At 49.1% G+C, this 27,464-nt stretch overlaps 7 protein-coding genes across 7 annotated transcripts; 4 read left to right on the forward strand and 3 right to left on the reverse strand.

Annotated features, from left to right (window-relative positions):
* Positions 1 to 73: 73 nt before the first annotated feature.
* On the reverse strand, positions 74 to 8,055 carry PSV08DRAFT_224294 (uncharacterized protein; the record flags this gene model as incomplete). Its single annotated transcript, XM_014223015.1, has 7 exons — positions 74 to 922; positions 973 to 6,558; positions 6,611 to 6,846; positions 6,903 to 7,180; positions 7,240 to 7,464; positions 7,528 to 7,781; positions 7,834 to 8,055. 7 exons carry the CDS (start codon positions 8,053 to 8,055, stop codon positions 74 to 76), a joined length of 7,650 nt encoding a protein of 2,549 aa, XP_014078490.1.
* Positions 8,056 to 8,553: 498 nt separating this feature from the next.
* PSV08DRAFT_371553 (transferase family-domain-containing protein) lies at positions 8,554 to 9,954 on the forward strand (the record flags this gene model as incomplete). The annotated part of the gene is made up of 1 exon (XM_014223016.1): positions 8,554 to 9,954. The coding sequence occupies one exon, from the start codon at positions 8,554 to 8,556 to the stop codon at positions 9,952 to 9,954; it is 1,401 nt and encodes a 466-aa protein (XP_014078491.1).
* Positions 9,955 to 10,365: 411 nt separating this feature from the next.
* On the reverse strand, positions 10,366 to 12,646 carry PSV08DRAFT_224300 (uncharacterized protein; the record flags this gene model as incomplete). The annotated part of the gene is made up of 2 exons (XM_066092189.1): positions 10,366 to 12,398; positions 12,595 to 12,646. The coding sequence occupies 2 exons, from the start codon at positions 12,644 to 12,646 to the stop codon at positions 10,492 to 10,494; spliced, it is 1,959 nt and encodes a 652-aa protein (XP_065948988.1). The 3' UTR covers positions 10,366 to 10,491.
* A 1,461-nt stretch (positions 12,647 to 14,107) lies between these two features.
* PSV08DRAFT_203572 (uncharacterized protein) lies at positions 14,108 to 15,587 on the forward strand (the record flags this gene model as incomplete). Its single annotated transcript, XM_014223018.1, has 1 exon — positions 14,108 to 15,587. The coding sequence occupies one exon, from the start codon at positions 14,108 to 14,110 to the stop codon at positions 15,521 to 15,523; it is 1,416 nt and encodes a 471-aa protein (XP_014078493.1). The 3' UTR covers positions 15,524 to 15,587.
* A 291-nt stretch (positions 15,588 to 15,878) lies between these two features.
* PSV08DRAFT_402280 (uncharacterized protein) lies at positions 15,879 to 17,818 on the forward strand. Its single transcript, XM_014223019.1, has one exon. It carries the CDS (start codon positions 15,943 to 15,945, stop codon positions 17,341 to 17,343), a length of 1,401 nt encoding a protein of 466 aa, XP_014078494.1. The 5' UTR covers positions 15,879 to 15,942; the 3' UTR covers positions 17,344 to 17,818.
* A 65-nt stretch (positions 17,819 to 17,883) lies between these two features.
* Positions 17,884 to 18,822, reverse strand: PSV08DRAFT_302750 (bola protein). Its single transcript, XM_014223020.2, has 2 exons — positions 18,417 to 18,822; positions 17,884 to 18,151 (listed from the first exon to the last, which is right to left on the reverse strand). Exons 1-2 carry the CDS (start codon positions 18,702 to 18,704, stop codon positions 17,987 to 17,989), a joined length of 453 nt encoding a protein of 150 aa, XP_014078495.1. The 5' UTR covers positions 18,705 to 18,822; the 3' UTR covers positions 17,884 to 17,986.
* A 1,449-nt stretch (positions 18,823 to 20,271) lies between these two features.
* Positions 20,272 to 21,275, forward strand: PSV08DRAFT_402282 (uncharacterized protein). Its single transcript, XM_014223021.1, has 3 exons — positions 20,272 to 20,701; positions 20,802 to 20,879; positions 21,003 to 21,275. The coding sequence occupies exons 1-3, from the start codon at positions 20,348 to 20,350 to the stop codon at positions 21,204 to 21,206; spliced, it is 636 nt and encodes a 211-aa protein (XP_014078496.1). The 5' UTR covers positions 20,272 to 20,347; the 3' UTR covers positions 21,207 to 21,275.
* The last annotated feature ends 6,189 nt before the right edge of the window (positions 21,276 to 27,464 follow it).

A 27,464-nucleotide genomic window follows, 5' to 3' on the forward strand; every position in this document is an offset into this window, starting at 1 on the left:
AAGCAATTAAAGATCTGTAGATTTGAAAGCCTCTTAGTTCGTATTGACAAGGGATGATTTCTTGCTAAGTCTGCTATGTTTGGAACACATGTGCAGGTACTAAACATGATCGCTTTGCAACTTCTTCCGCCAGCTCCACCATGTTCCGAGAGCTCATTAGCTCAGTCGATGAAATTTGCGCGCTTAGAAACTTTGACATCCAATTTTGCAACTCCACAGAAACCAGAGAGTCCATTCCGTAACTCGCGACTGAGCGAGCTGGGTGCAATTCTTTCTCGGAGAGCACCAGAAGCTGTGCCACTTTGGCTCTCAATGCCCTCCAGGTGAGTCCTTTTGCCATCTCGGGGGTTTTGACGGTCTGTAGTGCAGCCTGGATATCGGAAATGTTTTCTCTACCACCACTGGTCTGGTGGCGATGGTCAAATGTGCTTGTATAAATGTGCAAGAACTTAGGATCTCGGTATCGTTGAGATGTGTCTTCATGGGACGAGTCCATGACTTCGTGCTTGATGCCGCAAATTATCTGAGCATTCTTTGGTTTGCCCGCTAGGCAATTCGTCATTGCAAAATTCACAATAGCCAAAAATTCGTCAACAGTGTACTGGCGCAAGCCTAGGCGTCGGTGTAACACTGCGACATGCTCACTCTCAGCTACAACGCCTTCACTAGCTGTCACTCCAACATCAATACTGATTGCGGGACGGCCACTGTGTGCAAGGCTTCGGGCAAAAGCATCCAGAAAGGTGTTGCTGGCGCAGTACCCACTCAGGGCCGGCGCGCCGGCGATACCATCGATGCTGGATAACAAAATGAAGAAGTCAAGATCAGGGAATGATGATTCAGAGAGGTTTATCGTTCCTTCTACTTTGGCAGAGAGACTCTCAGCCCAAGTTTTGGCTGTCGTGTCTTCGAAAAGTCCAGCCTGTACGCTTGTCACTACAATTCAGAAGAAACTAGGTCCAAGAAACTAACCTTCGGAGACATCGCACCTTGGAAGATGCCGCGCAATGGAAGATCATTGACGAGACCTTGGATTTTTCGCATAGAACTTGGATCGGAAACACTGCCTTGGACCTCTGCTATGATTGTCGTACTTTGAGAGAGTTCTCGTTTCAAGTTCCTCATTTCTTGAGAACTATGGCCTGACCTAGATAAGGTAATGATTTGACCTGCACCCAAGCTTGTGAGATGACGTATCAAAGCTCTGCCCAACCCTCCAGTACCACCAACTATCAAGTAGGAGCTGTCATGCCGCAGTTTGGGTAACGGCGGCGCCTGTGGTTGAACTCTGACACTTGAGGCTGGGTTCAATTTGAGCACAAGTTTACCTACATGCTTCCCAGCTTGCATGAGTCGGAAAGCACTTTCTATCTCTGACACTGGCTTGAGAACAACGGGGCTTATGGCTCCAGAGATTGCAGAGCTGGCAATGTGCAATGCATCTTGAACCAGTTCTCGAAAAACACGAGGCTTACTTTTGGCAAGTAGCACCAAGTCTACCACTGCAAATGTGATGCATTTCAACAGGTTTCTCATCTCCAATTTTCCGTTGTTCAAGAGGTCTCTTTTCCCGATCTCAACGAACCTCCCGAAGTCTGCGAGGATACTGACCGTATCTGCAATTGCATCACCAGACAAGGAATTAAGGGCCACGTCTACACCTCGATTGTTGGTCCGGAGTAAGACTCCACGCTTGAACGTGTTGTCTCTACTGCAAAAAATATCATCGTCCTCAATGGCAAACTTTTCTTTGAGTAAAGTTCGTTTCTCTTGGGAGCCGACTGTGACAAAGATTTTGCCTGCTTTCAAATGTCGTGCAACGGTAATCGCTGCTTGGCCAAATGCTCCAGCGGCAGAGTGTATAAGGACCGAATCCCCGGGTCTGATATGGGCGACATCCCGGAGGCAATGCAGCGCTGTCGAGTAAGCTACTAGGACCGCTGCTGATGTGCCGAGTTCGAGTTTCGACGGCAAGAGAAAGACATGGTCTTTTTTCAGGTTGCTGATGGTAGCCAATCCATCTGGAGCGAAAGCAACAACCTTGTCACCCTTGGTAAAGCGACCCTGGGCGGCCTTTCCAACTCTCAACACAGTCCCACTTCCTTCTATGAGAAGGTTCATCTCACCGCCCAGTTGACCCATGCTGGCCATCAGATCTCGAAAATTGAGACCTATGTATTCAAAAGCCACTTGAACTTCATCGTCGCTGAGTGGATGCAAATCGCGCTGGCTACATTCCCAGTACATTGTGTCTAGAAGGCCTGGATACCAAATTCGCAATTTCAGCGGTTGAGAACTGTGGGAAATATCTTCCAGACGTGGATGATAATCGGATAATGTATCCTGAACGTGCCTGTTAAGGGTGTTGTTTGGCATTAAACGTGGTATCAGCACCATGCCATTTCGAATCACGTATTCCGATTCAACCTCAAAACCGGTCTCAAGCGCAGAGACAAGGAGTTTGCAAATCAATGCATTGAAATCTTCAGCCATTTCCACGCTCTTGAGAGTTTTAGGATCAATATCTATGGTCAGAATTCTGCGCTGTGGCTTCTCGGCCTGCAGGCTCCGAATCAAGCCAGTAACCATAGCGTGACGAGGCATGGAGCATTCAGCTGCGGCACCACAGGTTACCCAAACGATTGTTCCAGTAAGTCTCATGACCTTTTGCAATGCGACCCACTCCGTGTCTGATGGATTGATTAAGTATGACGGTTCTGCAAGATCCGGTAAGATGATGTAAACATCTTGATCTGTATCAACTGCGGATAGGTGGCTTTGTGCGACAGCGAACCGATCGTCGTGAATATGGAGCTGGGAGGCCAACATATTGGACAGCTGGACGGTCTGCTCTGTGTTGATGATTGAGATTTTTTGGGTGATTGGAATGTGGCCTGATGGTGGGGGATTAATCGCAATAAGCACACTCATCTCATGATCTTCAGCAGAGTCATAATCTTTCATCTCTTTTGAAAGACCCGAGAATCCACCTGATTTCAATACTTCGTCCCATCTCTCGGCGCACAAGAGTGGTGAAGATTCTCGTTCATCGTTTACACCGAGCCACCAACCCGGTAGCGATCCACCAAATATTCCCCATCGCAATGAAGGATTGGTGATTTCGACAAAAACAAGTGCGCCTCCTGGCTTCAAGAGAGTTCGAAGATTGCAAAGCGTTTTCTTCAACGATGAAGTGACATGGATCACATTCGAAGCGACGATGTAATCGAAGGAACCAAGTTCAAGTCCCTGGCTTTCTGGGTCTTTTTCAATGTCAAACGTTTGGAATTCCATGACCGAATGCCACTGCTCCAGGAGATCTTTTGTGCGACGTATGGAATCTGCTGAAACATCCGTGAAAACATAGCTTCCCAATCTAGCGCCATGGCTCTCTAATAGTTTGCCAAGTAATGGGACGGTCAGACTACCTGTCCCACCTCCTACCTCAAGGATGCGTAGCTCTGGATTCTTGAGTCGGGCAAGCTGGAGATAATCTGACATTTGTGCATGACATCGAAGAAGGTTGTCATCGTCGAGGTAGCAACGATTGAACAAATCCTTTTCTAATGCCACTTCTAGAGGATTAACATCCCCTACGAGAATACCACGTAAACGAGATCCCATGTGATATACTGCCTCCCCGACAGCACCAATATCGTTGTTTGTAAGGTCCATAATGGCGCTCACCTCCGCTGAGGAATCGGTTTTGACGGAGCGCATCCAATTGAGGAGGTATCTCATGTCACCCGTAATGGCCTGTTCCTGAGACTCAGAGAGTTCTGAAAGTGCTTCACGGATGGCTCGCCGACAAAAAGGATCGCATTTTTGACGCAGGTGTAACGGTGTGACTGTGATAGCCCCTCTCTGACAGTTTTCTACAATGAATTCCCATGGTGTCTTGGTTATGTCAATCACCCAACTCAGCTCATGACACAACTGAGGGGCTTCTTGGTCAGCATTGTTCATTTCACTGACATCCGGGAGTGTGGTAAAGATTAGCCCATTAACCTCAATCAGAGGATCATGGTGATCATTTTGCTGACTGAAGACTTTGAGTGTTGCCGAATGCTTCAATGGTCCAAAGACATCAGCCCTCGCTTGGACGCTGAAATTGTACCCCGGGGTAGAAGGTATGTCTGTTGATACTCGCAATTCGTCAATAGATGTCAGAACTGTGCAGTTCTTCAGTCGGCCAACAGCCTGAAGTGCGGGAAACACACACTGTAAAGCAGCCTCCATCGTTGACGGGTGCAAACAATGACTTTGTTGATGGCCTCCTGGCATAATTGACTGAACATCATATATAGCGAAACGACATCTCGACTCCCATCCTCGAGTTTGAATAGCGGAAATGATGGAGAACGAGCCCGAGTACTCATTTCCAAGCACATGCATATCTCTATAGAATTTTGAAGGGCTGACGTCCACCCATTGCTCTGAAGGCGTGTCGTTTCGATGGGTTGATGCTTTTGACTGGTCCTGATGGCGAGGCGCAATGGACACCAGACCTCGACAATGCTGGACTGATTCACCCTCATCAGACATGGAGAAGATTCTGAACTCTTTCCATGTATTAGATGAGCGAGAAGCTGTTTTTGTCTCTGGTCGGATGTGAAGGAACGTCTCTACCCCGGCGGGGTCGTCGTGTGCTGTCACCAGCGGATTTTCGAAATTGATATCTTTGAAAAGTATCACTGAACCTTTCCATGCTGTATCTCTTGAAAGCATATGAATCTCTCTTAATGCCTCGATCACCATGGTAATGTACCCTGCACCTGGAAACAGGTTCTGTCCACCAATGCAATGGTCTTTCAACCATGGAATTTCTGCAGATCGCAGATAATTCCTCCATGTGGGCTCGCTTTTGATGCTGTCTGCAGTTGGAACTCCCAGAAGATCATGACGAGGCAAATGCCGGAAGCGGTACGCCTTGCTACGACGTGATTCCTGCCAATGTAACTTGTCGTGGAACCATTGGTATGGCGGTAGCCCAGTCAGAACTCCTCCTTTTGACTCTTCAATTGGATGATTTACACTCCTCAAACAGATTTCTATATTTTCAGAGAAAATTTCCCCAGCCAGCTTGAGAATAGATTCATGTGCATCCTGGTTTCTGGTAAGAGCAGAAGCATACTTCGTCGCATGTGATCGGCCACAAGCTTTGACTGTTTGTTTGACTGGTCCCTCAAGTGCGCCATGTGGTCCAACTTCTATAATAAACGTTGGGTCTGTTTCTGTTGCGTTGCAATTTGCATCAGAGAATGTGGAAAGGATATTAGTAATTGCATCGGAGAAGCGAACCGGTAGCACCAAATTCTGTACCCAGTACTCTGAGTCCATATCAGTTCCATTCATTGGCTGACCTTTGACAGAAGAGATGAGAATCGTTTCCTTGTTTGCCATCTTAGGGCGGATGTCTGAAATTGAGGCTAGATATTCTTGATATACCCGAGCCACGTGATGTGAATGGTAAGCGACATCGACCGCAAGCAAACGATTGAACACCCCATCATTATTCAGGCGTGATTGTAGAGCACAAAGGGTTGATCGATCGCCGGAAATAGTAACACTTGAGGGGCTGTTGATGCATGCAATCGCAAGTTGATCGGGTAATTCGTCGACGATTTTCTTTGCAGCAGTTTCGGGCAGTCCCACTGCTAGCATTCCGCCATCCAGTTCAGGGTAGAGTTTTCTCAACTGGACGATAGCTGATCCACGGAAATATGCAGCACGAAGTGCATCTCTTCTTGTGAGAATTCCAGCGGCATATGCCGCTGCTATCTCCCCACTCGAGTGACCGCAGACAAAAGCTGGTCGTACACCCCATGTTGTTAGTAAATCAACTAAAGCAATCTGTAGAGCAGTAGAAGCAGGTTGTGCAATACGTGCTTCGTTGATGACCGAACTCTCTGAAAACTTGCCGATTTCAGAAATCAACTTCCACTCTGCTCCGAGCTCCTGAAATTCTGCTTCGGCAGTCATCATCGCATGAGCAAAGACTGGATAGCTGGACAACAACTCGTAACCCATACGAGCCCATTGAGCACCTTGACCTTCAATGACATCAGCAATAGCTCCTCTGTCTCGTTTCTTGTACTTACCAGTAAAGATGAAACAAATCTTGCGTTGTCCAGTAGCGTGGGTTTCTCTGATCGAACCTCGTAGCATTTCCTCAATCTTTTCGCACAAGCCATTGTGATTGTAGGCTACTATCGCTGTCCGGTACGCGAAGTGTGATCTACGGCAACCCAGAGTGAATGCCAGTGTCTCTGGATTGCACACGTCCTTAGCCTGAAGAGGTGCTGTCAGATGACGTTTTAGCTTTTTTACCCATCTGGCGATTCCTCCTCCACGGTGATGCGAAAACACGAAAAGAAAGGCTCTACCGAGCTCTGAAACTTTCTCAGCTGCTTCATTCTTGTCGTGAGATGCGTCGAAGAGAGAAACCTTGGGAGGTGCTTCGACGATAGCATGACACGTGGTTCCGCCGTATCCGGTACTGTTGATAGAAGCACGTTTATGTGTTCCTGCTGGCCATAAAATTGCTTCGCGTGGGATCTATAAAACCTGATCAGTTTATTGGTATAACAATCTGTACATAATGACTTACAGTAATGCCCATCTGATCAACCGGCAGCTGTTCACTAGACTTTTCAAAGGTTGGAACTGGTGGAATTACGCCATTCTCAATCATTAAAACCGTCTTGATCACGGATGCTAGACCAGATGCGTTTTCAATGTGTCCTAGATTTGACTTGACGCTCCCAACAATGATCTTCTCTCTGCGGTCCTTGCCAATCGTCGTTGTGAATGCTAAAGCCTCGGCTTTGTCGCCAGCTATAGTCCCTGTGCCTATGTAATGATCAGATAGCATCTTAGAATCTGTGTAATATTGAGTTTACCATGTGCTTCAATGTATGTTGTGTCAGCTAAAACAAGGCCCGCCTGCTCATATGCTCTCGTTATAGCCTCGACCTGAGAGTCCATTGAAGGCATGGTAATACCTAGAGTTTTACCATCTGAGACAACGGACGTTCCACGAAGAATAGCCCGAATGGTATCTCTGTCCTTCAGGGCTTTGCTCAACGGCTTGAGCATGATCCCAGCCACTCCTTCACCACGACTGTAACCGCTGGCGCGAGCGTCAAAGCTATAACATCTGCCATCTGGAGACAAGAATCTACAAGAAAGATATATTCTTTAGCGATCAAAAGCTACTTGTAAACTTGTAATACTTACTGCATCGAAGATTGGACCATCAGCTTATCTGGGTCCAAAATGAGGTTCACACCGCCAATCAACGCCTGATCAATTTCACCCATACGAAGAGCACTACAGGCCTCATGTATGGCAACCAACGTGCTAGAGCATGCCGTGTCGATGGTCATGCTCGGCCCACGGAGATCGAAAAAGTAGGATATGCGATTAGCTAGCATCGATGCCCCTGTTCCAGTGAAGCGATATCTTACTAGTATGTTAGAATTAAACCACCCATTGCCTATCTAGAAATAGGTCTTCATAACATACTTTGCTGAGAGTTCAGGATCTCGACCTAGAATTTGATCATAATCCTGATAGGTTGACGCACAGTACACCCCAGTTTTAGATTTCTCAAGAGCCTTGATGGTGAGACCAGCATTCTCGAAGGTTTCGTATGCCAATTCTAACATGAGGCGTTGCTGAGGATCCATTGCTTTCGCCTCTAGTCCACTAATGCTGAAGAAATCATTGTCGAAGGCAGCAGGGTTTTGTCGCAGTAGATGAAGTCCACTGGCATTGAACTATCGAGTATGAGATATTGTTATAGTATTCGAAAGAACTTTTGAAGTATACCGAGCCGGAAAGATCATTTCTAGGGTGCCAGAAAGATTCTAGTTTGAATCTATCACGAGCATCTCTAGACCAACTGGTCATGCCTTTGGATAGCATCTGCCAAAAGGCACCGGGAGTATCTGCCATCCCAGAAAACCGACATGACATGCCGATAATGGCTATAGGGTCAGATTCCCTATCATGCTCCTTGTGGCCTTGAGTTTCAAATGCTCTGGTCGCCATAGTGTGAACCCAGGAAATGAGATAAAATGATCAAATAATAGAAGTTCTCAACTGGAGAAAGAGTAAACTAAACGCTCCAGATTCAAATTTGCTGTCGCGTTTGATATCGGAACGGTTCAAACATTAGATGATTCCTCCATTAAACTGTTGTGTGCAGGTCATAGGACAAAATTGTGCCACGTATGTTGCATCAAATCAACCTTCAAAGACGAATGGTGCATGAAGGCTGCATGTAGGCCATCTGCAAGCTGCACATTAGCTGCAAGCAAGCCGTAAACAAAAGAAATTGTGGCAAAGGAGGCGCCTGCAAATAGACTACATCGTTTTGGCTGAATACTTGCAAGGTTTATCAGCATATATGATGCCATGATGTACGAGAGTTGCATATCCTTCTTCAAACCAACTACAGGCCTGCACAGGAAAGCATTCATCAAAATCGACTCTGTTCTTAGTTGTTACTTTGCTTTTGAATCCCAGATATCATCCAACCAAATCAACATGCAACAAACTAAAGTTCGACCTAGCATTCCACTCGGACACAACTACATGAAGCTGACTCCTCTGGATCAGTACATGGTGCGTGTGATCTTGCCCATGATGTGTGTCTTCCGGCTCAACGAGAACGTCGACCGATCAGAGGTGGTTCGTAATCTACAAGTCGGCTTGGCCCACACTATCGATGAGATCAACGTTCTTGCAGCCTATGTCGTCCCTGAAGATCCGCGCCGAGGCACAATCCAGCTGGAATTCGAAGAAGATGCTGGTATCGCCTTCTTTGTCAAAGATATGCCTGGAATCAGGTTCGACGATTTGGCCAAACGCAATTTCCCATTCTCGGAAGTGGAAGCATCTGGATACTCTCCTGAGCCCTTAGCACATACTAAAAAGAGCCCTGTGATGACGGTTCAATTGACATTCATCACTGGTGGTCTGGTTCTTGCTTTCAATGGGCATCATTCCGTGCTAGATGCACAGGCATTAGGTACTTTTGCCGAGACTTGGGCAAGGAATGTCGACGCTGAGTCGCGTGGATGGATAGTCGCGAGTTCAGAGCGCATCCAAGCAGATTGTCTGGATGGATCATACCTTCTCGGTGGTCACTGTAAAAAGCCGCTTTCAGAGTTCCAGACTTACAGATCAATATCGGACTGTCAGTTCCAAAAGACACAGCGGCACATTCTCGAGTCAGCTGTAAATGGCAATCGTGGAAAGCAAGAACGTTTGGTTAAACTATCCCACTGGATACTACCTCTCGAAGCGATCGACCGATTGAAACAGGCCACTCAGCCGCCTTCTCATGACCTCCCATTCATGACTGAAAATTCGTTAATCTCCGCTCTCGTTTGGCGCTGCATAACTCGAGCTCGACGAAGCGCGGGAATTTCCATTGACAGCAGTTCAATCCTCAGCTCGGTCAATGTGCGGAGACGCGTTGAGCCACCATTGCCACTTGAGTACGTCGGCAACGCAATCGTTCTAGCACGTGCAAATACTCCCGTTGATGAACTACTCTCGGACAGATGTGGATCTTTATATGAGCTTGCTCACCAGATAACTGACTCGATTAACTGGTGGACCTCCGACCGTATCTGGGAATTTGCCGGAACGATCGATGCCAGCGAAGATGTATGCAATTTGATGCACCCGGCATCTGGCTACGATGTACTGATCACAAGCCCTTCCCGATTGGGAGATGTTCTAGGAAATGCATCATGGGGAGATGATTTGGGCTCTATCCAGGCTCTACGCTTTTCGTTCCCAGCGTTCATGGACGGCTTCGTTGTGGTACTTCCGAGCATCCGAGGAGGCCAAGAGATTATGATATGGACAAACCCAAGGGTTTCTATGTGTCTTGGAAAAGACTCTGAATGGTTGCAATGGGCTTCAGTAGCCAGCTGATCGGTGAGGGTTTGAAAGAGATCAATGGTAGATCTATACCTAAATAACAATGTAACATGGTTGCTTTTTTATGGATAAATTGTATCTTTGTAACCACTGCTGTAACTGGCTGACTTTACTCACCGCCATATCTCAACATGTGCTGAAGGAGGTGGAGAACAGAGAACGCGCAAAAAAGGTCCTATGATCGTATGTGAAGAAAAGCGCAAGCTAAGAAAGTCCTATTGGCGGTATCGTTGGCAAAAAGGGTTTGGCAAAGGACATGGTAGTAGACATAGCGATTTGCTCGGCTAGCGCTTCACCCCCATCAATCTAAACTCCGCCGCAGATATGATTCTCGGCTGGACAGCTCCTGGTATATCGGATTAAGGGTATAGTGAAAAATTGTAGTGTTCACCTCATGAAGGAATGTGTGCGAAAGTAGTATGCCCGTGTGGCGTCCACGATAGTATGAACTGCCATGGATGGCGCGAAGAGTGTATTCATGCATGCTATAACCCTGTAGCTTATCTAGCAAGCACAACGCCTATCGAGTACTCAGCCCTGCATTCGCCTTAATCTTTCCTCAGCTGCTCTTGCCCTTCTTTCCCTCTCCATCCTCGCCCTTGCTTCTGGTGTCAATCCCCTCATCTCTTCCTCTCTCAGGTCGGCGCCAGTCTTGACAGGCAGCGCGCCCAAAGCCTTGCCTTTGCCCAGTCGTTGCTCCTTTCTCCTCACCTCTTCTGCCTCGCTCTCCTTACGCACCCGCTCTGTCTCTGCTTTTCTACGATCAGCCTCGGCCTTGCTTTCTGCAGCTTTCTCGTTCTTCTCTTGCGCGTCTCGCTTGTCAGCCTCAGTCTTGGTCATGGCTGCGGGAACGCCTGCTTTCTCCCAGTCCCATGCAGACTCGCCCAGCTCGGAACGTGCAACGCGAAACGCATCCCTTGTCGCACGATCACCCGCCAATGAGAATGGTGTACGAGCTTCGTCGTTCATCAATGTCGGGTCTGCGCCCGCTTTTGTGAGAAGCGCAATGACAATGGGAACCGAGTTGAGGGATGCCGCAAGGTGCAAGGGGGTTGGCGTGTGGTGATTGGCAGGCAGAAAAGTGAATGCTGGTGGGATGTTGTTGGTCTTGAGGTAGTTTAGGAGCGCAGGTACCTTGGAGCGTTTGATCATTGGTATAATCTGCGACGTGTGTAAGGAGGCAGCCTCTTCCTCCTTAGTTGGCTTCTTGGGTTTGAGCTTTGCTGGAGCTGGAGCTGTGGTTGGAGGTTCTTTCTGAGAAGTGTTCAGAGCAGCAAGTGCTGCCTCATCAACTGTGCTTTGCTTCACCCGAGTTAGCTCAACAAAAGCACGCATAAGCTCTTTTTGAGTCGCTCGGCGTGTACTGAACGGGAAGCCTCTGTTGCGTGGGTCGTTACTTCGCAGCACTTGTCCTTCGTAGGGACCAAAAAGTGTCCTTCGATTGGTTGCACCGGTAGCGCGAACGAAGATGAGCTCCGCAGTATCAATCATACTCTTCCAGCTGTTCAGCAGTTCACGTACTTCGTTGACGAGCGCGGTTTCGTTGTAGCGACGTATCGAGGAACCGGCGGAGTGGGCATTCCCCTTGGCGTTGTCGTTGGCAGATTGTGAACCGCCCTGTTTCCTTCGGGTGGTGTATCGGTGGAAGGTCTTGTGGGCGATGACCGTGGCTGACCGCTCGTCTACTCCGTTGTGTTTCTTTCCTGTCTTGGGGGCTAACGCTACAATCATAGCTGCAAAATGCCCACCGCCAATCATACACAGAAAGTAGTGTGGTCCAATATCCGTGTTGGGTAGTGGTACGCCACCCTCGTTCGCCTTGATCTTTGGGGGTTGTTTCGGGGACAGCTGCTTACTCCGGATGGTCTCTAGAATGTGCGATTCCTCCTCTTGCTCCGCATTCGAAAATATGGCGCGGTATATGCCCAGCGATGTGTTGTCGGGTAGTGCGGGCGATGTGAACCAAATCAACGGAGGCTTGCCAGGGCCACTCTGCTTCTTGGATGAGGCAAACTCATTGAACCCGGGATCTGTGATATGAGCCTGCTTCTTCAAGAGCGCACTGAGAGTAGAGTCTTTCGCCTTGCCGCCGCCATCGTCTTCTTCTTCGTCTGATTCTGATGAATCAGAGCCCGATATGCTTTCATCCAAGTCTCCAATGAGCTTCTCAAACTCAGCCTCACTCACTGGCTTAGCGCCCTTTATCTTCTGTTTCAAGTTGTAGCCATGGAGGTCTGACCGGACATGACTGCGCTGATCGGCGAGGGACACGAAGCTGAGGCCGCAGAGGTTGCATGAGGTCGCTTTCGCCGGGCTGGAGTCGTTTTCGGAAGATTTTTTCGCGGTGTTTGGGTCTTGAGGGGGGGTTTCTGGGAGCGATTGTTCGTGTTGGTCCTTAAGTGTGAGGGTGGTCAGGAGCTCTTCGGGCAAATCGAAAACTGCAGATGTAGATATTAGTCGAGTCACAGACGACGAGAAACTATATTACCGTAGAGTGGCCGCTGCAGAAAATGGCCGTCTTGCGCCATTTGATATTCGTATAATATACCTACTAGCAGAGGTGGTTGTCAGTAGGAGCGGAATATTTGGTGGGGCGCCTCGAATATGACGTAAGTCACCCACTAGCGCACTCACCTCTGCAATGTCCAAAACCAAAACAGTCACCACTATCTGGACGTAGTGTCATCAATCCAACTCATGGAGTGGATCGGGCGCGGCCTTCATCCTTTCTCTTGCCAGGGCGCGGGAAACTGCAAGACAAAATGATGCGGGGTTTCAAATTACTACAAAATCATCTTTAATAGTCTATAACATGTGAAGGAATGGTAGATACGAAGAGGAACCATTAACTTATATCCAAGTAGCTTACTACGACCTGGAAGTAGGCGGATGCGGGAAGTGTCTTTTCAAGCGCCCAATCGCTTTCTGGCGGACCGTTGCCACTACCATAGTAGGGTCCACAGGAGGGATGTGGATCCTGCTGTAAAGAACGAAGAGTAATATCAGCAACGCTGCCGCCATGGTGATGCGCAGGTTTGGTGAGTCTTTGTCCAAGATAACAACGAAACTTTGAAGAGCATAGTGATTTGGGATATCACAGCGACTTATACACTCCTTTAGTAACTTCACTCTTACCATGGTACTGCCACCCATACAACTACCGCCGTGGAATGTGGTCGTGCGAGCCACCCGCTATAGCGTCCCAGCAGCAGTGGGCGCTGCTTCTCAATGCTGGCCGGCCGATTGCCTTCTCTAGTGCATTTTCTTGTGCATTGGTTTAGATCAATCCTACAAAGTAAAACTCTTGCTATTCTCATGTTCTTGCATCAAGTGCGCACGCAGTATTGCACCGAGTACGGCCCCCAAAACCCATAACTGGAACCTCGATAAATCTTGAAAAGCCTAGATAGGCTGATATCCCAACGACGGATGTATTTCGGGTAGTAGCAACATTGAGGATTTCGGTTCTAAGGACTGCTGCCCTTGACAAGTTGAGCTATGCTAAGATATCAACAATCTGCCTCTCTAGCTAGCGCCTGTCCGCGTAACAAACACCAAAAAATTTTCTTTACTTCATCCGTAGTAGCTGATATACCTAGATTAGCATTTATCTAGGGCAGCTAGTAGTCTCAACAGTAGACGAGTTAAGCAGTACATGATTAAAGCCGTAGCCCATCTTCAGCGCCATTTACGGGCTAGAAGCGCATTATTACTTCAATTTTGCAGAAAAGAAAAGACGCAACTAGAATTATTGGCAGTGAAAAGTCTCAAGTAATGGTAGGGGTAAGGGATTGGTTGCACGAGCCATGGATAGAGGTAAAGATATCGTAAGCCTATGTATCTCTACCATATCTTTACTGTCCAATTGCTAACTTGATTTTACACAAGCGTTTGACCGGCCAATTAGTAGATTGGTGAGTCACTGCGAAAAAACTACTGCTGCCTTATGTTTTTGTGCTTTTTGGGGGTTGAGGCCTACAAGGTGTTAAGAACGATGAACACAGAGAAATTGTATCAAATCACGTGACCATACTACGCTTAACTACTACTAACGCTAAGCCGCTGGGTTTTTGGATCATCAAGGGAAATCGCACTGTCATTAACAAGCACACAGCCTACCGTCAGGACGAGTACATATCTACTGCTGATGCTTAACGGAACAATGAAACCGTCTTTCGACAGATTCAATACACTTCCGGATGAGCTGTTATTACTCATATTTGATCAAATCAAAGCCGACGACAGCATTTCAAACTTCCATGCCCTCAACACAACAAGCAAGCGACTCCGGCGTCTGACGACGGATTATTTATACTATAAGTTCCATGGTCTGGCTCCAGAACAGCTTCTGCGTACTATAGCATTACCACGCCCAGATGTACGACCTGAGCTCGCAGATCATATCAAAGAAGTAGTGTGGTACCAGAATTATTGGACAAGGACAGCTCGTCGGCGATGCTTGCAGGAGAACGACAGGATCTTGCTTGCAAGACAACTTCAAGATTCTGGGCGTCTCCTGTATGAAACCCGGTATTCTGAGAATTTACCTGGTCGGTTCGTCGATTTTGATCATGAGCGTGAAATACACTGGTGGTATCTTGAATTCTTTCTCTTGTTCACACCCAAGGTTCAAAGGCTCCGTGTATGGGATACATGGAAATGGGACGACCACTCGTACTGGTTCGAGACTATGGCGCAAAATCCGACCGAATTCGAAACCCTTCACTGGGTTACACTTCATGGACCATTGCGGCTGGAGAACGCCGTGCCCCTGCTGACTTTGCCCTCGATTCGTAAGTTAGAACTTACTGAAGTCATCACAATGCGCCAAGAACCAAATAGGATCTTCTCCTGGCAAGACGGCTGGGAAAGAACAATAGAAAAAATGCTTGGGAATGGATCTTCGCTTGAGCAGCTAGTAATGAGGGAATCCAATATCTTCTTCCCAGAGGCAATCATCATCCTTGAGAAACTCAACAACCTCAAGAGTCTAACTTACGAACACGCTCCAAACGATCTCGCATTGCATCCAGAAACTTACCGGGAATTCCCGCTTATGAATGAATTGCGACGCCTGTCGGGGATCCCCCTCGAATACCTTCGAATCCGTGGCGAAGTACCACTTGACGAAAGTGTGGTGTCGTCGCTCTTGAATATCAACCCTCCAATGTTAGAGGAGCACCCGCTACAGAACTTACGTACCTTGAATATCGGGCCTTGCGACGAGAATAGCATCAATGGCATATCTCTAATGATGTACAAAAACGATGGGGATCCTGGCCATAGTGGGATCGCCGATCAACTACCGGACACGCTAGAAGTCTTGAATATCAAGTTGGAACAGTATGGGTATGATGGGGTAGCTTTGCTTTATCCTTACTTCCAAATTCTGTCTGATTTCGCTACGGCTGTCGCTTGTTCGCCGTGCAATCTGAAGCGTGTTACCCTTGTCGAATGGCCCGCGTGGAGAGACGGGGACTCCGCTGAAGCAATGTTTTCTTTCTTGCAAGAACTTTATAGTAAAGCGGGGATTGAGTTAGATGTTTCATTCGCAGACATTTAGGATGAGGAATATTTAGTAGCATCCGAAGATGCAGAACTTAGATGGTTACAAGCAGACGAGACATGTTTTTGGTATGCATGCTGAGATAGCGCACACGTCATAGAAAAACATAGTCAGATTTACTGGTAACATGAGGAAGCATGCCTCCGCATATGATTTTGATTTTTTGTATTTGATCTGTTAATATCATTCTTCCAGGTGAAGCTGAACCGCCACACGCTTGACTGGTTAACTACATGCCAAGTCTTTAGCGCAACCAAACTGCGGGGCAGCGTGTTCATAGCTACAGCTGTTTGCCGTCCAAACCAAGCTGTATCCAAGAGCTGTTTCTTTATTGTCTTTTCTTTTGAACCTTAGGGTGGTGATTAAGTTCGTTGGCGCACTCTAGCAGCCAAGAGAGTGCGACTGCAGATCACAGGATGGCAACCGAACTGGCGGCAAACCCCGGCTTTGGCGCTCTTCCTAACGAGCTCGTGATGAGCATCATTGATTGTATGCCAATCGAAAACCCCAAAGACATTCGCAATCTTAGCCTGACCAGCCGGCGCATGTACCTGCTGTCGCTCGACCACCTGTACAATCATATCTTGGTATCCTGCCCCTGGCCACTCACCCGAACCCTTCTTCATGATCCGAAGCTCGCGGCTCGTGTCCAGCAAGTAACATGGAATCTGAGTACCGGACAAGACAATAGCAGTGAAAATCGAAAAATGCTTTCAAGGTTGATGAGATCATTCGAGCCAGTTGGAGTGAAACCTTCAATAAATTATGAGCGGTTAACTGCAACATGGCGCGACCACGAGTTTATGGCCTTCTTCATAACGGTTACACCGGCCATCGAAACGCTTACCATCAAAGAAACGTATGGATGGAGAGACGATGTCTACTGGTTCGGCAAGCCTATATCCGAAGCAGGAACGCTCCAGAATCTGAGAAACGTTCACATACACGGCCCGCTCTGTCTTGAGCAAATCGCACACTTATTCCGTGTTCCTTCGCTGCGCAACGTGACTGTTGTCGACATCGTTCAGCTGGAGCGCCAAAACCACGACTATGTTGAGTGGAACGATGAAATACCGCTCTACACCGTACTCGAAAGGGGTGTTTCGGGCGTCGAAAACATTGTCCTCAAGCGTGCTTGCGTCGAGACGGAAACATTAGCTCACTTCACCGAGGCATGCAGACAACTTAAGAGTTTTGCTTACGAACACGATGTCCACAACAATCTGCGGAGCCGACGTTCGCCAAATCTCATATCAAAGTTTGAGAGCCTTTCCTCTGTGCTGACACATAACCGCGCATCGCTTGAGCGGCTATCTGTCCGCGGCGATCATCATATGCTCTACCAGAAACACATGCTGCAGTTAGCAAGATTGGCCTCCAGGATGTCAAACTTGCGCTCCTTGGACATGGGCTTGATAGCGCACGACGACGATCCAGACCAATGCACGCCCGAGTTTGTTGCTGAATTGGTACGATATCTCCCGCCCACGCTCGAGGAGCTGACATTTGAAATCGACTGGCAGGAGCACTGGGGCTCAAAGGGATGGGAGGGCCCGACGGAAATACTGCGCCATCTCGCTGATATTGCACCTGCGACACTACCTCTGCTCAGGAGAGTAGCAGTCGTCGATTGGCCGCCCAAATTGGGACATTTCCCTCCAGATTTTGCAATGTTGTATCAATGCTTTGCTGAGCATAACATACACTTTGCCTCGATTCCTGTCACTATCGATGCGCCAGATCCAATACGTATATCAGACTGTGTCGAGCCTGGGTGGGTTTTTGTAGAAGTTGCTGATGTGGAGTGGCATTACTAGAGATTGAAATAACTCTTCTCTTTCATTTGCGAGCATAAAGCTCATAGCGTAAGACTGGTAAGGATGAAATTCCCTTCCCTCTTTTGTTGGTCTATCATCGTCTAGAAAAGTTGCTTCTTCTTGTTACCGAGGACGTCGAGTTACCTGCCGTGCATTGTTATTCAAAACAGCTTTGTTACGTTGGAAGTGTATTTCGAGGAGCGACTAGTTGCTGCCGATTGTAGCTTCAGCTATATACTATAATCGGTCATTGTAGTGTTTCTTATCGGAATAGATGTGATCGAATATAGTACATGAATCAGATACGATGTATTCAAGCAATAGCGTGGGAGACCTGTGAAGATGACATGAGATTGAAGATGGATCTGCAGACGTCAGCAACTCCCCTTGATCTGGAGATCTTGACTGAAGCTCTGAATTCGGTTTCAGGAATGGCACATAAACTCTAGAACAATACTGATTTTACCTATGCTGTCTATCATTTTACAGGGTACTGCAGAGAATATAAGAGTCAACTGATATCCACCCATCCACAAGGAGCCCTTCGTGATTCAGCGCCACTGTTATTCTGAGACTTTATCAGATGCCCGCTCTGTATACATTAGTCGTACAATATTAACAAACTGTCCTCAAATGGCCCTGTTCAAGCAGCCTTTGTTCGTAATTGCACGCCATGCCAGCTCTGAATCTCATCCTTCAGCACCTCATTCACCATTTTGTGCTGCTTGATGACGGTCAAGCCCTTGAACTTGGGCGACTCAATCTCAATCGCATACATTGATCCGCAGCCGCCACTGATGTCTTGAACCTATGCGAGCGTGTTAGTAATCGTTGATGCTGACCAAAATGAAACGGCCTGATTCGGTTCGGCATGCCGACAGCATCCGTATGCAAGCCAGCAATATCCAAAAGTCTGGCCGACTACGCCTTCCGAAAGCCTCTGCGATGCTGATATGACGCGCATATTTTCAATGCAGCGATCGGTAGCGCGACCGGTGTCATCAGCTCGAGACGCTGGCATCTCCACATTGTGTGATATCTAGAGACAGAAATGTGGAGAAGACATTGCATACCTCTAATTTGACGGGCTCAAGCTCCGATTTCAATTTGTTAAAGACGTGTGATTCGGCCTCATTCAGGTAATCCGGTGCTTGGAGTGTGGTACTGGCTGACTGGGAATACGCCCTTTTGCATATGCAGATTTGTGGCTGCCGCACTGGGCTTGACCACAAGGCGGAGGACCGCGGTGTTCTCTTTAATGGAGTGGCAAATGTTGTGATCAGACGCGAGGTCAATGGCAGATGCGGTGTCGCATTCCCAAAGGTTATACGACGGAGAAGGAGCGCTCTCGAAGGTGCCATTGTCGTGGTAGGAGTGTCCGTGGAATCGGTGTGAGATGCTGAAGATCACAATGTGCACCTGTCGTCTCACTGAACTGATAGGATTACAAAATGATTGTATGGCGGTTGACGCATCAATGAATAGTTGCTTAGCAATTGAATGTAAACTTCATCCATCACGAACTTCGTCATAGGGTCCGAGCGCCCGTTGTCGAATCACATGACTTGTCTATCTAATCGCGATACTGTCACGACTTCGCAAAGCCCAACCCTCACCAACTCAAGGCAAGACTCCTTACGTACAATGTCTGGTTTCTATCTCAACAAAAAGTGGCAATGCAGAACATGTATCGTGAGGCTAACTATGATCATATCAACGTTGCACTGGCTGTGCATTACGCCGAAGGGGGTGAGAAGAGGGGATGCCAGCCATCAGCATATCGAAGTACCCCCAAGTACCTCCGCAGCTCGGCAATCTGACTAGACACTGATAACAAATTCTATTAGCAAGCGTAATTCTCCAGGGTTTGCGACCGACGTCGCACATCACACCGGACGTGTTCACCACTTTGAACGGTGGGCACCGTCTCCACACTTTCGCCTCCACCATCTTGCTGATAGTGGAGTGCATATCATAACACTCTAGCATCTCTGACCAGCCAACACTAGATGTATGCCTGGGAGAAGCGTTAACCAAGCGGCAGACCTGGACCCCTCCTTTCCAAGACAGCAGCGGCCGAGACCGTTCGGACCCTGATCAGCGCTGTGCAGATTATCGGGCAATGCAAACTTTCACATGTTGAGGAGGGGATGGGGGGTTGCAACGTATGCGAGCACCCCTCTACCAAGACATGCGACACGGGCCATCGCAAGCCAATAGCCTGCTTAGAGGCAAGCCCAACTGTGTGCGTACGCCACATTATAGGCTGGGTTGCCCGTAATTGTTGAGGAATCCATTCAACCACTCAACGACGGGCTTGGACCTACCTCATGTCAAACCGCGCACTGTCCTCTGGTAATTGAGGGAAAGCAAGAGCCCATCAAGCGGGACATGACGCAAGACGAGCCCTTACAGTTGGTATCACGCCATCGTGCTATTGAAGAATGACATGTGTCGTGGGGACAACACCTGTGCCACATTTCCGAGCTGAGCCACCATGCTTTGGCGCAGCACTGGCTCGGAATGGCGACATTCCTCTTTGGCACTGGCGTGCTCGGCCGTCGTCGCGTTCGGTAATCTATTTCCTGCTGTTAAACGCAAAGATATAGCATTTCCATATTAGGCTACATGACAGCAGCCAATCAGACGCGCCGACCCTGGTACCTCCAAGCATCGTAGAGTACCGACTTCACTTTGGCAAATCTCAACGCTGCCTATTTCACAGAATACAATAAACCTTGCACTACGCGATGGCTTTACATGTTTCATTTTGATGGAAAAGACTTGTATTTGTACAAGTATACGGTACTACAAGGCCGTTCATGGGAAATTGTAATATGAAGTGCAAGCCATTGCAATATGGATCTTATGGATGTAAAGATGAATCGCCGAGGCGCGGTAACGCTGGAATGGTGCAGAAAAGAATGCAGAAGTACAAACAGGTAGTATCACACTGCTGACCTTTGTATGTCGACTACATACACCGTTCAGCAAAAGCACCAACATGCACCGCCTCCTCTTGATCAGCATTCTGCAAGTGCTAGCAGCAGCTATACCACACCCTCAAGCTAGCGACGACTCAACAGCCCCACTCACTTCGCTCTCGGAGATCTTACCAACATCGACTGTTGCCATACCGGCCTCGACGTCTCTCAACATCCCAGTCACAGCGATACCCTCGATCGAGCCCGACCCGGAGAACGACGGTGAAGATGACGACGACGACGACGACAACTACGGCAAATCGCTAAGTCACTCGAAGAAGCCGCACCGAGAGCCCATTCCCATCTTCACCAAGCAGTGCCAGTGTCAGCTGGCCACGGCTCAGTACCCATGTTGGGCTACTGATGCGCTACAGGTAAGCAAAGCGAAGCATTTAAAAAAAAACAAAAAACAGGAAGTGTTGTAGAGACAAACAAAGGTTGCATGGAAACCCCCTGACATGATTTGCTCGGTAGAAATGTTACTTTGAAGAAAACTTCTCTTACGCCTGCTACATGCAAGCAGCAGGTGGATGCCCCAAGCCAACTCGTGCTGTAAGTTCTTTCCATATTGTTCTTTGTACATCCTTTTTCCCCTCATCTTACTCTTGTCTTCCATTCTCTTTCCGCTTCGCCTTCTTTTTTCAGTGTAACTAATGGTGTGTGCTTTTTGGGCAGTGCAAGCAACTCTACCTGCCTACACCGCTACCGGGGCCCAATCCCTGCGAGCTAAAACCAAATCCAAACCCGCATGTGACACCTACTCTTCCCGCTGTCCCTCCCTTCCCCACTCTTACTGGTGCTCCAAATGTCACTTTGAGCTTGCCCATTGTGCCTGGCAGAAACAGTACGCTTGCGACGGTGCATTCATCGAGTTCATGATTGCGTATTTAGAGCGGTTGTGAAGGGAGGGAGAGGGGAGATGCAAGAGAAAGAGAGAGAAGGAGATGGAGAAAAAAAAAAGTTTCACATGGCAAAGGAAAATCAGGGCTAGCTACGAGATGTCTGTACATAGTAGGTCAAGATGACCTTCCAACCAACCCCCCTCCCCTCCCTTCGTAGTTAGTCTAGATCTCAAAACGAAGAATGGGTTTTACAGGTGACCTAGTCCCGTGTTCGGATAGCGAAAAAAAAATATGCACATTTCGGCACATTCATGTAATGCTAAGCACCATCTTTTTCCTTGCAGCAGCAAATCAAAAAAGAAAGAAAGGAAGAAAGACATGTCAAAGGTCGTGACCTAACAAACTTACTACAGTCATGTCCCGTGTTTTTTCTTCTTTGGGGGTCCACCGCCCGATTACTTCTCCAAAAGCCTCATCTTTCTTGTCCCCCTTCCCGAATTTCGGGATCCGCCCGAAGACTAATCAGCAGGCAAGGCAGACTTGCTGCGGAAGGCATGCTCATATCACCTTAGCTTCCGCCAAGTTCCATGAGTCTCTGTATTGTCCCATCCAAACCCACCCCCACTCAATACCGAATTATCCCCACACTCTCAAGTCAAGCAAGTCCGCAACCTTAGCAGTCTGAAGTTAACGCCCTAACCGCAGGCGCCCTCTCCCATCGCCCCCTTACCTACATACCTACTTGACTCACCCCCCCGGCGCGCGCCATGGAATCTCCGCGGTAAAGTGGAGAGAAAGAGTGGACTTTGATACAAACATGGGCAGAGGTAGCGAAGCGGAGCGAAGGGGGAGCGGCAATGAAGTAATGACACGTCTAGTGTGATGTACTATTGTGATGAGGCGAGAGGGAAGAGAGGGGGGAGTGGAGGAGTGGAGGAAGCCATTGCTCGGCAAGTCTCCACATAATACACAGCTGAAAGGAAAAACGGAGAGGTAGCACGAGACCATGACCATGGGGCGGATAAGGGTGTTTGAGCGAAAGAGGCAAGTTTATGGCTGGAGACAAAGAGAGGAGAGGAGGAGGAGGGGAGCGAAGACGGGCCCCACTCTCAACAGTTCGAGTTTGCTGATGGTGTTGGAGTTAGTGAATTTGGGCCGTGCGGGGCCGCCGCCGCTGTGCGTGGGTGCGCGCCGTGCATTGACAACCGGTGTATTGTTTGCATGATTGCAGTATGTGTCTGACGAGGGCGCTCAGCCAAAAAAGAAAGAAGTGGGGATCTGGAGTGCAGCGGTTTCAAAAAAGTTTATGTTGGGGCGGGTTTGGCGAGGCGTGTGGAGAGAACATGGAGAACGGCTTGTGGTCATGGATCAAGGATTTTGGGAGATGGTTTCAGGGTGGGTCGACAACCATGTCGGAGACGACCGATGACCACCCACCATCATCTCGATTTGAAGATGTTGCTGAGATGTTCGGCGCATGTTGGGACTTTTTGTGTGGCTATGATCGCCAGCCTTGCCTCTCTAAGGATTGAATCCCACACACACACCCTTCTGGACCCTGGAAGACCCTGTCGACTTCTCGGAGTTAGTATGAGCCGCAGGGTCCGTTGATTGGGATACCGCGGTTCGAGAGCTACCGGCGCTCAATGCTAAGTCGAAAGCTCATATCGTATTCGGACCGTACTGGAGGGTAGATAGCGAAGACAAAGGGGTTGCTGTCTATTGTATTATTACATGGAAACGGTTCTAGGGAGATAACGTTGAATGTTGAGCGACAGCAATGACGGCAGCCCGTCCTGTCTGCATGTTGGTTTACCCCAGACATGCAGTCCAACACGGGATCTGCACAAGTATGTATGCAAACACGTAGGTGTACGTACGTAGCCTTGCCACTCTGACAGTTCACCCAGCCTTGCGTTCCGTCAAAGTCATTTTAAATTCCATGGTGTCGTCGCCTATCTCCTGCAGCTGCGTCCAAGCGGCCCGGTAGACAAGCTCACCCGTCTCTTGGCTTATGCTGCACGCAATCCCTTAACACGGCGTTGCGACTCGGGCTGGCATATCTCGGAGTCATCTCCACAAGGACCAAGAAGACGGCTTGGGTGAGGCTCCGTGGACCCTGTGTAAACGCTGATGCTACACTCGATACAGTTTGTGGCTGATGCCGGTCAAGGATCAAAGCGTATCGATGGTGGAGAAAACGGACTGGGTTGGCTGGTTGGTTAGTTGTTGGGAATTCGCCGCTCTATTGGCACCGTAAGCTACTGTGATTGCGGCTCTACAACGGTGGTATTAGCGACACAGCATCCTCGGAAATCTGCCTGAGAGGTTGCAGTTGGACGGTGCTATTAGTCAAGTGGCTTCCACATTGTGGGTTTGATTGTGTCGTCGTCGTCGGCAGTGTTCACTGACTGCAGTAGTCGTGTCATGAGGAAATGAACGTAGACAGAGGAGATTGGCTTGTGCTAAGAATACAGCAGCAAAGTCTTTAAGGCTAATGCCGATATGGTCTAGTGCGACAAGAAATTCTGCCCACCCTCCTTGCTCCCTGCGTCTAGGCTCTCAGTACGCAGTGGCCACCCCGTATTATTTGTGGGGCATCTGCTTTTTTGATAGCACGGCTCTACATACTCTAGTTAAGCAGACTACGCTTACATACGCCTGCTTACCTATGTATACATAATCTTGCAATCATGGCAAGCTCACCCTCTCCATGACATCAGCTTTCTGTATCTTGTCCCTGGAAGGAGCAAAAGCGTCCGCCCTGGTATCTGATGTGCTGAACGCGACACTCGGCTTGGTTAGGATGCCGCAAAGCCCTGGTTCGTTGGGACAATCCTCCCGCTGCACACGCCACAGCTGGGTGAAGGGCAAGATGCATGCAACTGTTCGGCTCAGGGTTTCGGTATGGGGGATGCTTGCTCACATAAACACAGTACCCGTACCGGCACTTGTGTATCCAGTGTACTGCAGTGCTAGGAAAAGCAATGGCGAGACTCGAGAAGGCGCTCTCACCGTTGACGAGTGGCGTCCGGAAACGAAGGTGAGAGGCTGGCTATGCAGCCTCGAGTTGCACAACATCTTACAATACATGCCAAGCAGGCACACACACCAACGTTCAACAGCGTCTCTATCGTAGCCTTGCCTTCTCATGACAATGTGCTTCTCACAGAAATCGGTGTGAATATCGGTGTGGATATCGGTGTGGATATCGGTGTGGCGTTGAGGTCTAGCACCACCGACAAGAGATACCCCGCACTACACCATGGCCTGTAGGTTCATGTCCGACCATCCATCTCAAACGCGCACCCTCTCCTGAAATCGGCAGACCCCTCTTTGTATCCACAAGGCATCCCTTGTGTTGCGTTGATTAGTGGGCATAAGCCATTCCGCCCGATTTAGAGTGTGGAGGGCGGGGGTGCTTTTGTTGAGAACAGGCCTGCGCATAGATGCTGCAGGCGTTACGCCCACGCACGTTGTGTGCATGCAACGATTGACAGACGAACTATGCTCCTGGATTGGGAAACTGATGTGCAAAGCGATCTTACCAGCGTCGTCTGCAACGGTACGACTGCACGTCAGGGAGACTGGCGGACGGAGAAATAGACTTGGGAATCTGCAGAGATGGTGTTGCGCGTCTGTGGCTCACGTTGATAGCAACAAAAGAAACGAGTGGATGCACAAGAGACGTATGAGGGGAGGGGCGGGCAATCTGTGACATGTGAGATGGAGGCCTGCAGCCATCTCTCACCTGCTTCGTCTGAGGAGCGCGACAGTGCCGGGACAGCCGTTATCGATCAATGAGATGATTCGTATCGCTTGTAGTGCATTCTTCAGGCCTTCCCTGCATCCAACTTTGCTTACATCCACTGTCTGGAGACGCGGGTGGTCATCAGATACGACGGAGGGAACAAATACTCCATTGTGTTTGCTTCATATGCGAGTGCATGTTACTTAGTCCGGAGATTCTTGAAGCCCTGTCGACCAGCCGTATAGGGAAGGAGGGTGGACACTGCTGGACGCTGAGATAAGGAATTAGGTAGATGGCAGGCCCTGCATGGCCTCGTCTCTCTCTCTCTCTCTCTCTCTTGACTACAACTGTCGCGAGTGGTCTGGAGACTTGCTCCGTAGAGATGCCGCGTTATAGTATTGGACAAGTCGACAAGTGAAGCTCGTCTGCTGGTTCCAACGCAGGCACACACGTAATGCCCGCGTTAACAGACCAATAAAGTATATGGACTTGAGGTTGGAGCTTACGCGGGCTACCAGCCATTGGCAAGCTGCTAATCGAGTTGCCGTTTTGCGCGAGGCTTGCCCAGTGCTGCCACTGGCATAGAGCTACCCGAACCAAATCCCCCCGCAAGATTTGTTAATATAGCTTCGCTTTGAACCATGGTGTTGGAAAGTGGATTGCAGCCGTTCCGTTGATGTTTGGAGATGTATGTAGTATGTATGCATGTGTGCGGTCATATTGCTTAATTCTCACCACACCATCGTATTAATGATGCTGGTCTCCACTGCAATATGAGGTACGAACAGAGTTGCCTACCATGATCCTCATCGGCCCTTTCCTGAGTCTTATCTCGGGAGAGGGGGAAAGCACCCTTTTCGGCCCGCCGTCCATGAGATGATGCCACAATACCGGCTTGGTCTGGCATCATGGCAATCAAGGCCATGCACACTTGCAGTGATTTTTTACGTTCAAGTAGTCTCATCACCAGGCGTTGTGATACTAGTAATATGGGGTAGCGCGGGAACCGGGGGGGGGGGGGATTGGAATAGCGGTGAGCGCTCTAAAAGAATGTTGCAGGGAGAACCACATGTGTTTCAGTGGTTGACAGGGCAGGGTAGGCCTGTTCGGGACGTGCGGATAGGAACAGAATGCCTCGATTCTCCTTTATGACTATATTGGACGAAAAGCCAGAATTGACATCACCTATCGTGATCCTGTTAGGGGAATCGACATCTCCACAAGAATGCCGTAGGCGTGGGGATGCAATTCCAGCTTCGGTGGTCCGTGGCATGATTCGTATTACGTGTACGTGTCATGTCCGGCATCGAAAATCATTGTGACGTTGTGATGAATGAGCACTGACGCTTAATTGGTGTGCTGCTTCTGGACAGCAACCACGGCACATTTTACTAAGGAGACTGGTGCGAGATTGCGTGAAACAACGGGAAGTTCAGCCGAGCGTGGACATGCATGGCAATAGAGAGAGAGTGTGTGTCGTGCGACTCTTCGCTTGCAATATATTGTGGGCAGTCGAGCAGCAATTTTTCTTGAGCACGCCATGGGCTGAGGAACTGGCTGACAGGTTGCCTAACAACGGAACAAGGTCGTCACTGCGAACAACGGCGGGGCCATGTGATCAGCGTGACGGCGAGGGAGCAATCTTGGACGATGACGGGTTCTAGGCATAGGCGGCGGATGCGCATCCTTCCGGAACGGAGTGTATTGGAGAGGCAGACTAGTTTGCTCTCTGGTGTTGTTGTCTCGGCTGGTGGAGAAGAAGTGAAGGCAGAAAAGCAGGCATTTCTGCAACAAAAGGGCCGTGTTTATAACAGGTACATGGCAATGTGGTCAAAGTGATGGCTGGTGAGTCGCACCGAATGATTTGCCCATGGCGATGGAGAGTGTGTCGTCGCGATCGTGATGGGTCGGAGGGCGAGGCAAAGCGGACTAGCGGGATGCGGATCTGGCCATAGCTCAGCCAAGCAAACGGGTGGGGATCGATAAAGTGTACGAACATCGATGATAACAAGTCCGTGCCCCGGTCGGGCGGTGATGGGGTCGGCAGCTCCATGGCAACTGAATGGAGGGGCGCGCTTGATTTTCTGCCGGGCAAAATGCAGCAGTGGGACATGACATGACGCCATGTGGGGCGTGCGGAGGCGCTGGGTATGATGGGGGCTAGCGTCATGGCCGGGCAGTGGTCTGGCCACAATCCAGACGTCGCGACAGGTGCGAGGGTGTGGTTTCAGCGTGCCGCTCCATGGGAGCATTTTTGATGCGAATGACCTCGCCAGAGGCATCGCATTGTTTCTTTTCCATGCAGGCAGGCCCGAGCATGGTGCGGCTCACGAAGCGATGTGCTCTGCTGACTGTTGTGCGTCTTGCGGTAGTAGGCACACAGGCACACAGGCACACACACACACACACACACACTTGGACATACATGAGTACATACATGTACCATGTGCACGTGGCGACCCCTTCTAAATGCAGCGTGGTGAAGACAGAAAGCGGCAGAGGTAGAGTGCTCTAGCGAGCGAAGCGCGATTCAGACACGCAGGC

This window comes from Bipolaris maydis (assembly GCF_028858645.1).
Source record: "Bipolaris maydis strain C4 unplaced genomic scaffold PSV08scaffold_8, whole genome shotgun sequence".
NCBI classification, from domain to species: Eukaryota; Fungi; Ascomycota; class Dothideomycetes; order Pleosporales; family Pleosporaceae; genus Bipolaris; species Bipolaris maydis.

What these genes read in the sequence shown, in the direction of transcription:
- PSV08DRAFT_402280 (XM_014223019.1), top strand. Translation starts at nt 15,943, where the DNA reads ATGGCAACCGAACTGGCGGCAAACCCCGGCTTTGGCGCTCTTCCTAAC.
- PSV08DRAFT_302750 (XM_014223020.2), bottom strand. Translation starts at nt 18,704, where the DNA reads ATGGCACCTTCGAGAGCGCTCCTTCTCCGTCGTATAACCTTTGGGAAT. An exon ending in TTGAGCCCGTCAAATTAGAG is followed by an intron (nt 18,152 to 18,416) that starts GTATGCAATGTC and finishes ACGCTCGCATAG; the next exon opens with GTTCAAGACATCAGTGGCGG.
- PSV08DRAFT_402282 (XM_014223021.1), top strand. Translation starts at nt 20,348, where the DNA reads ATGCACCGCCTCCTCTTGATCAGCATTCTGCAAGTGCTAGCAGCAGCT. An exon ending in GGGCTACTGATGCGCTACAG is followed by an intron (nt 20,702 to 20,801) that starts GTAAGCAAAGCG and finishes TTTGCTCGGTAG; the next exon opens with AAATGTTACTTTGAAGAAAA. An exon ending in GCCCCAAGCCAACTCGTGCT is followed by an intron (nt 20,880 to 21,002) that starts GTAAGTTCTTTC and finishes CTTTTTGGGCAG; the next exon opens with TGCAAGCAACTCTACCTGCC.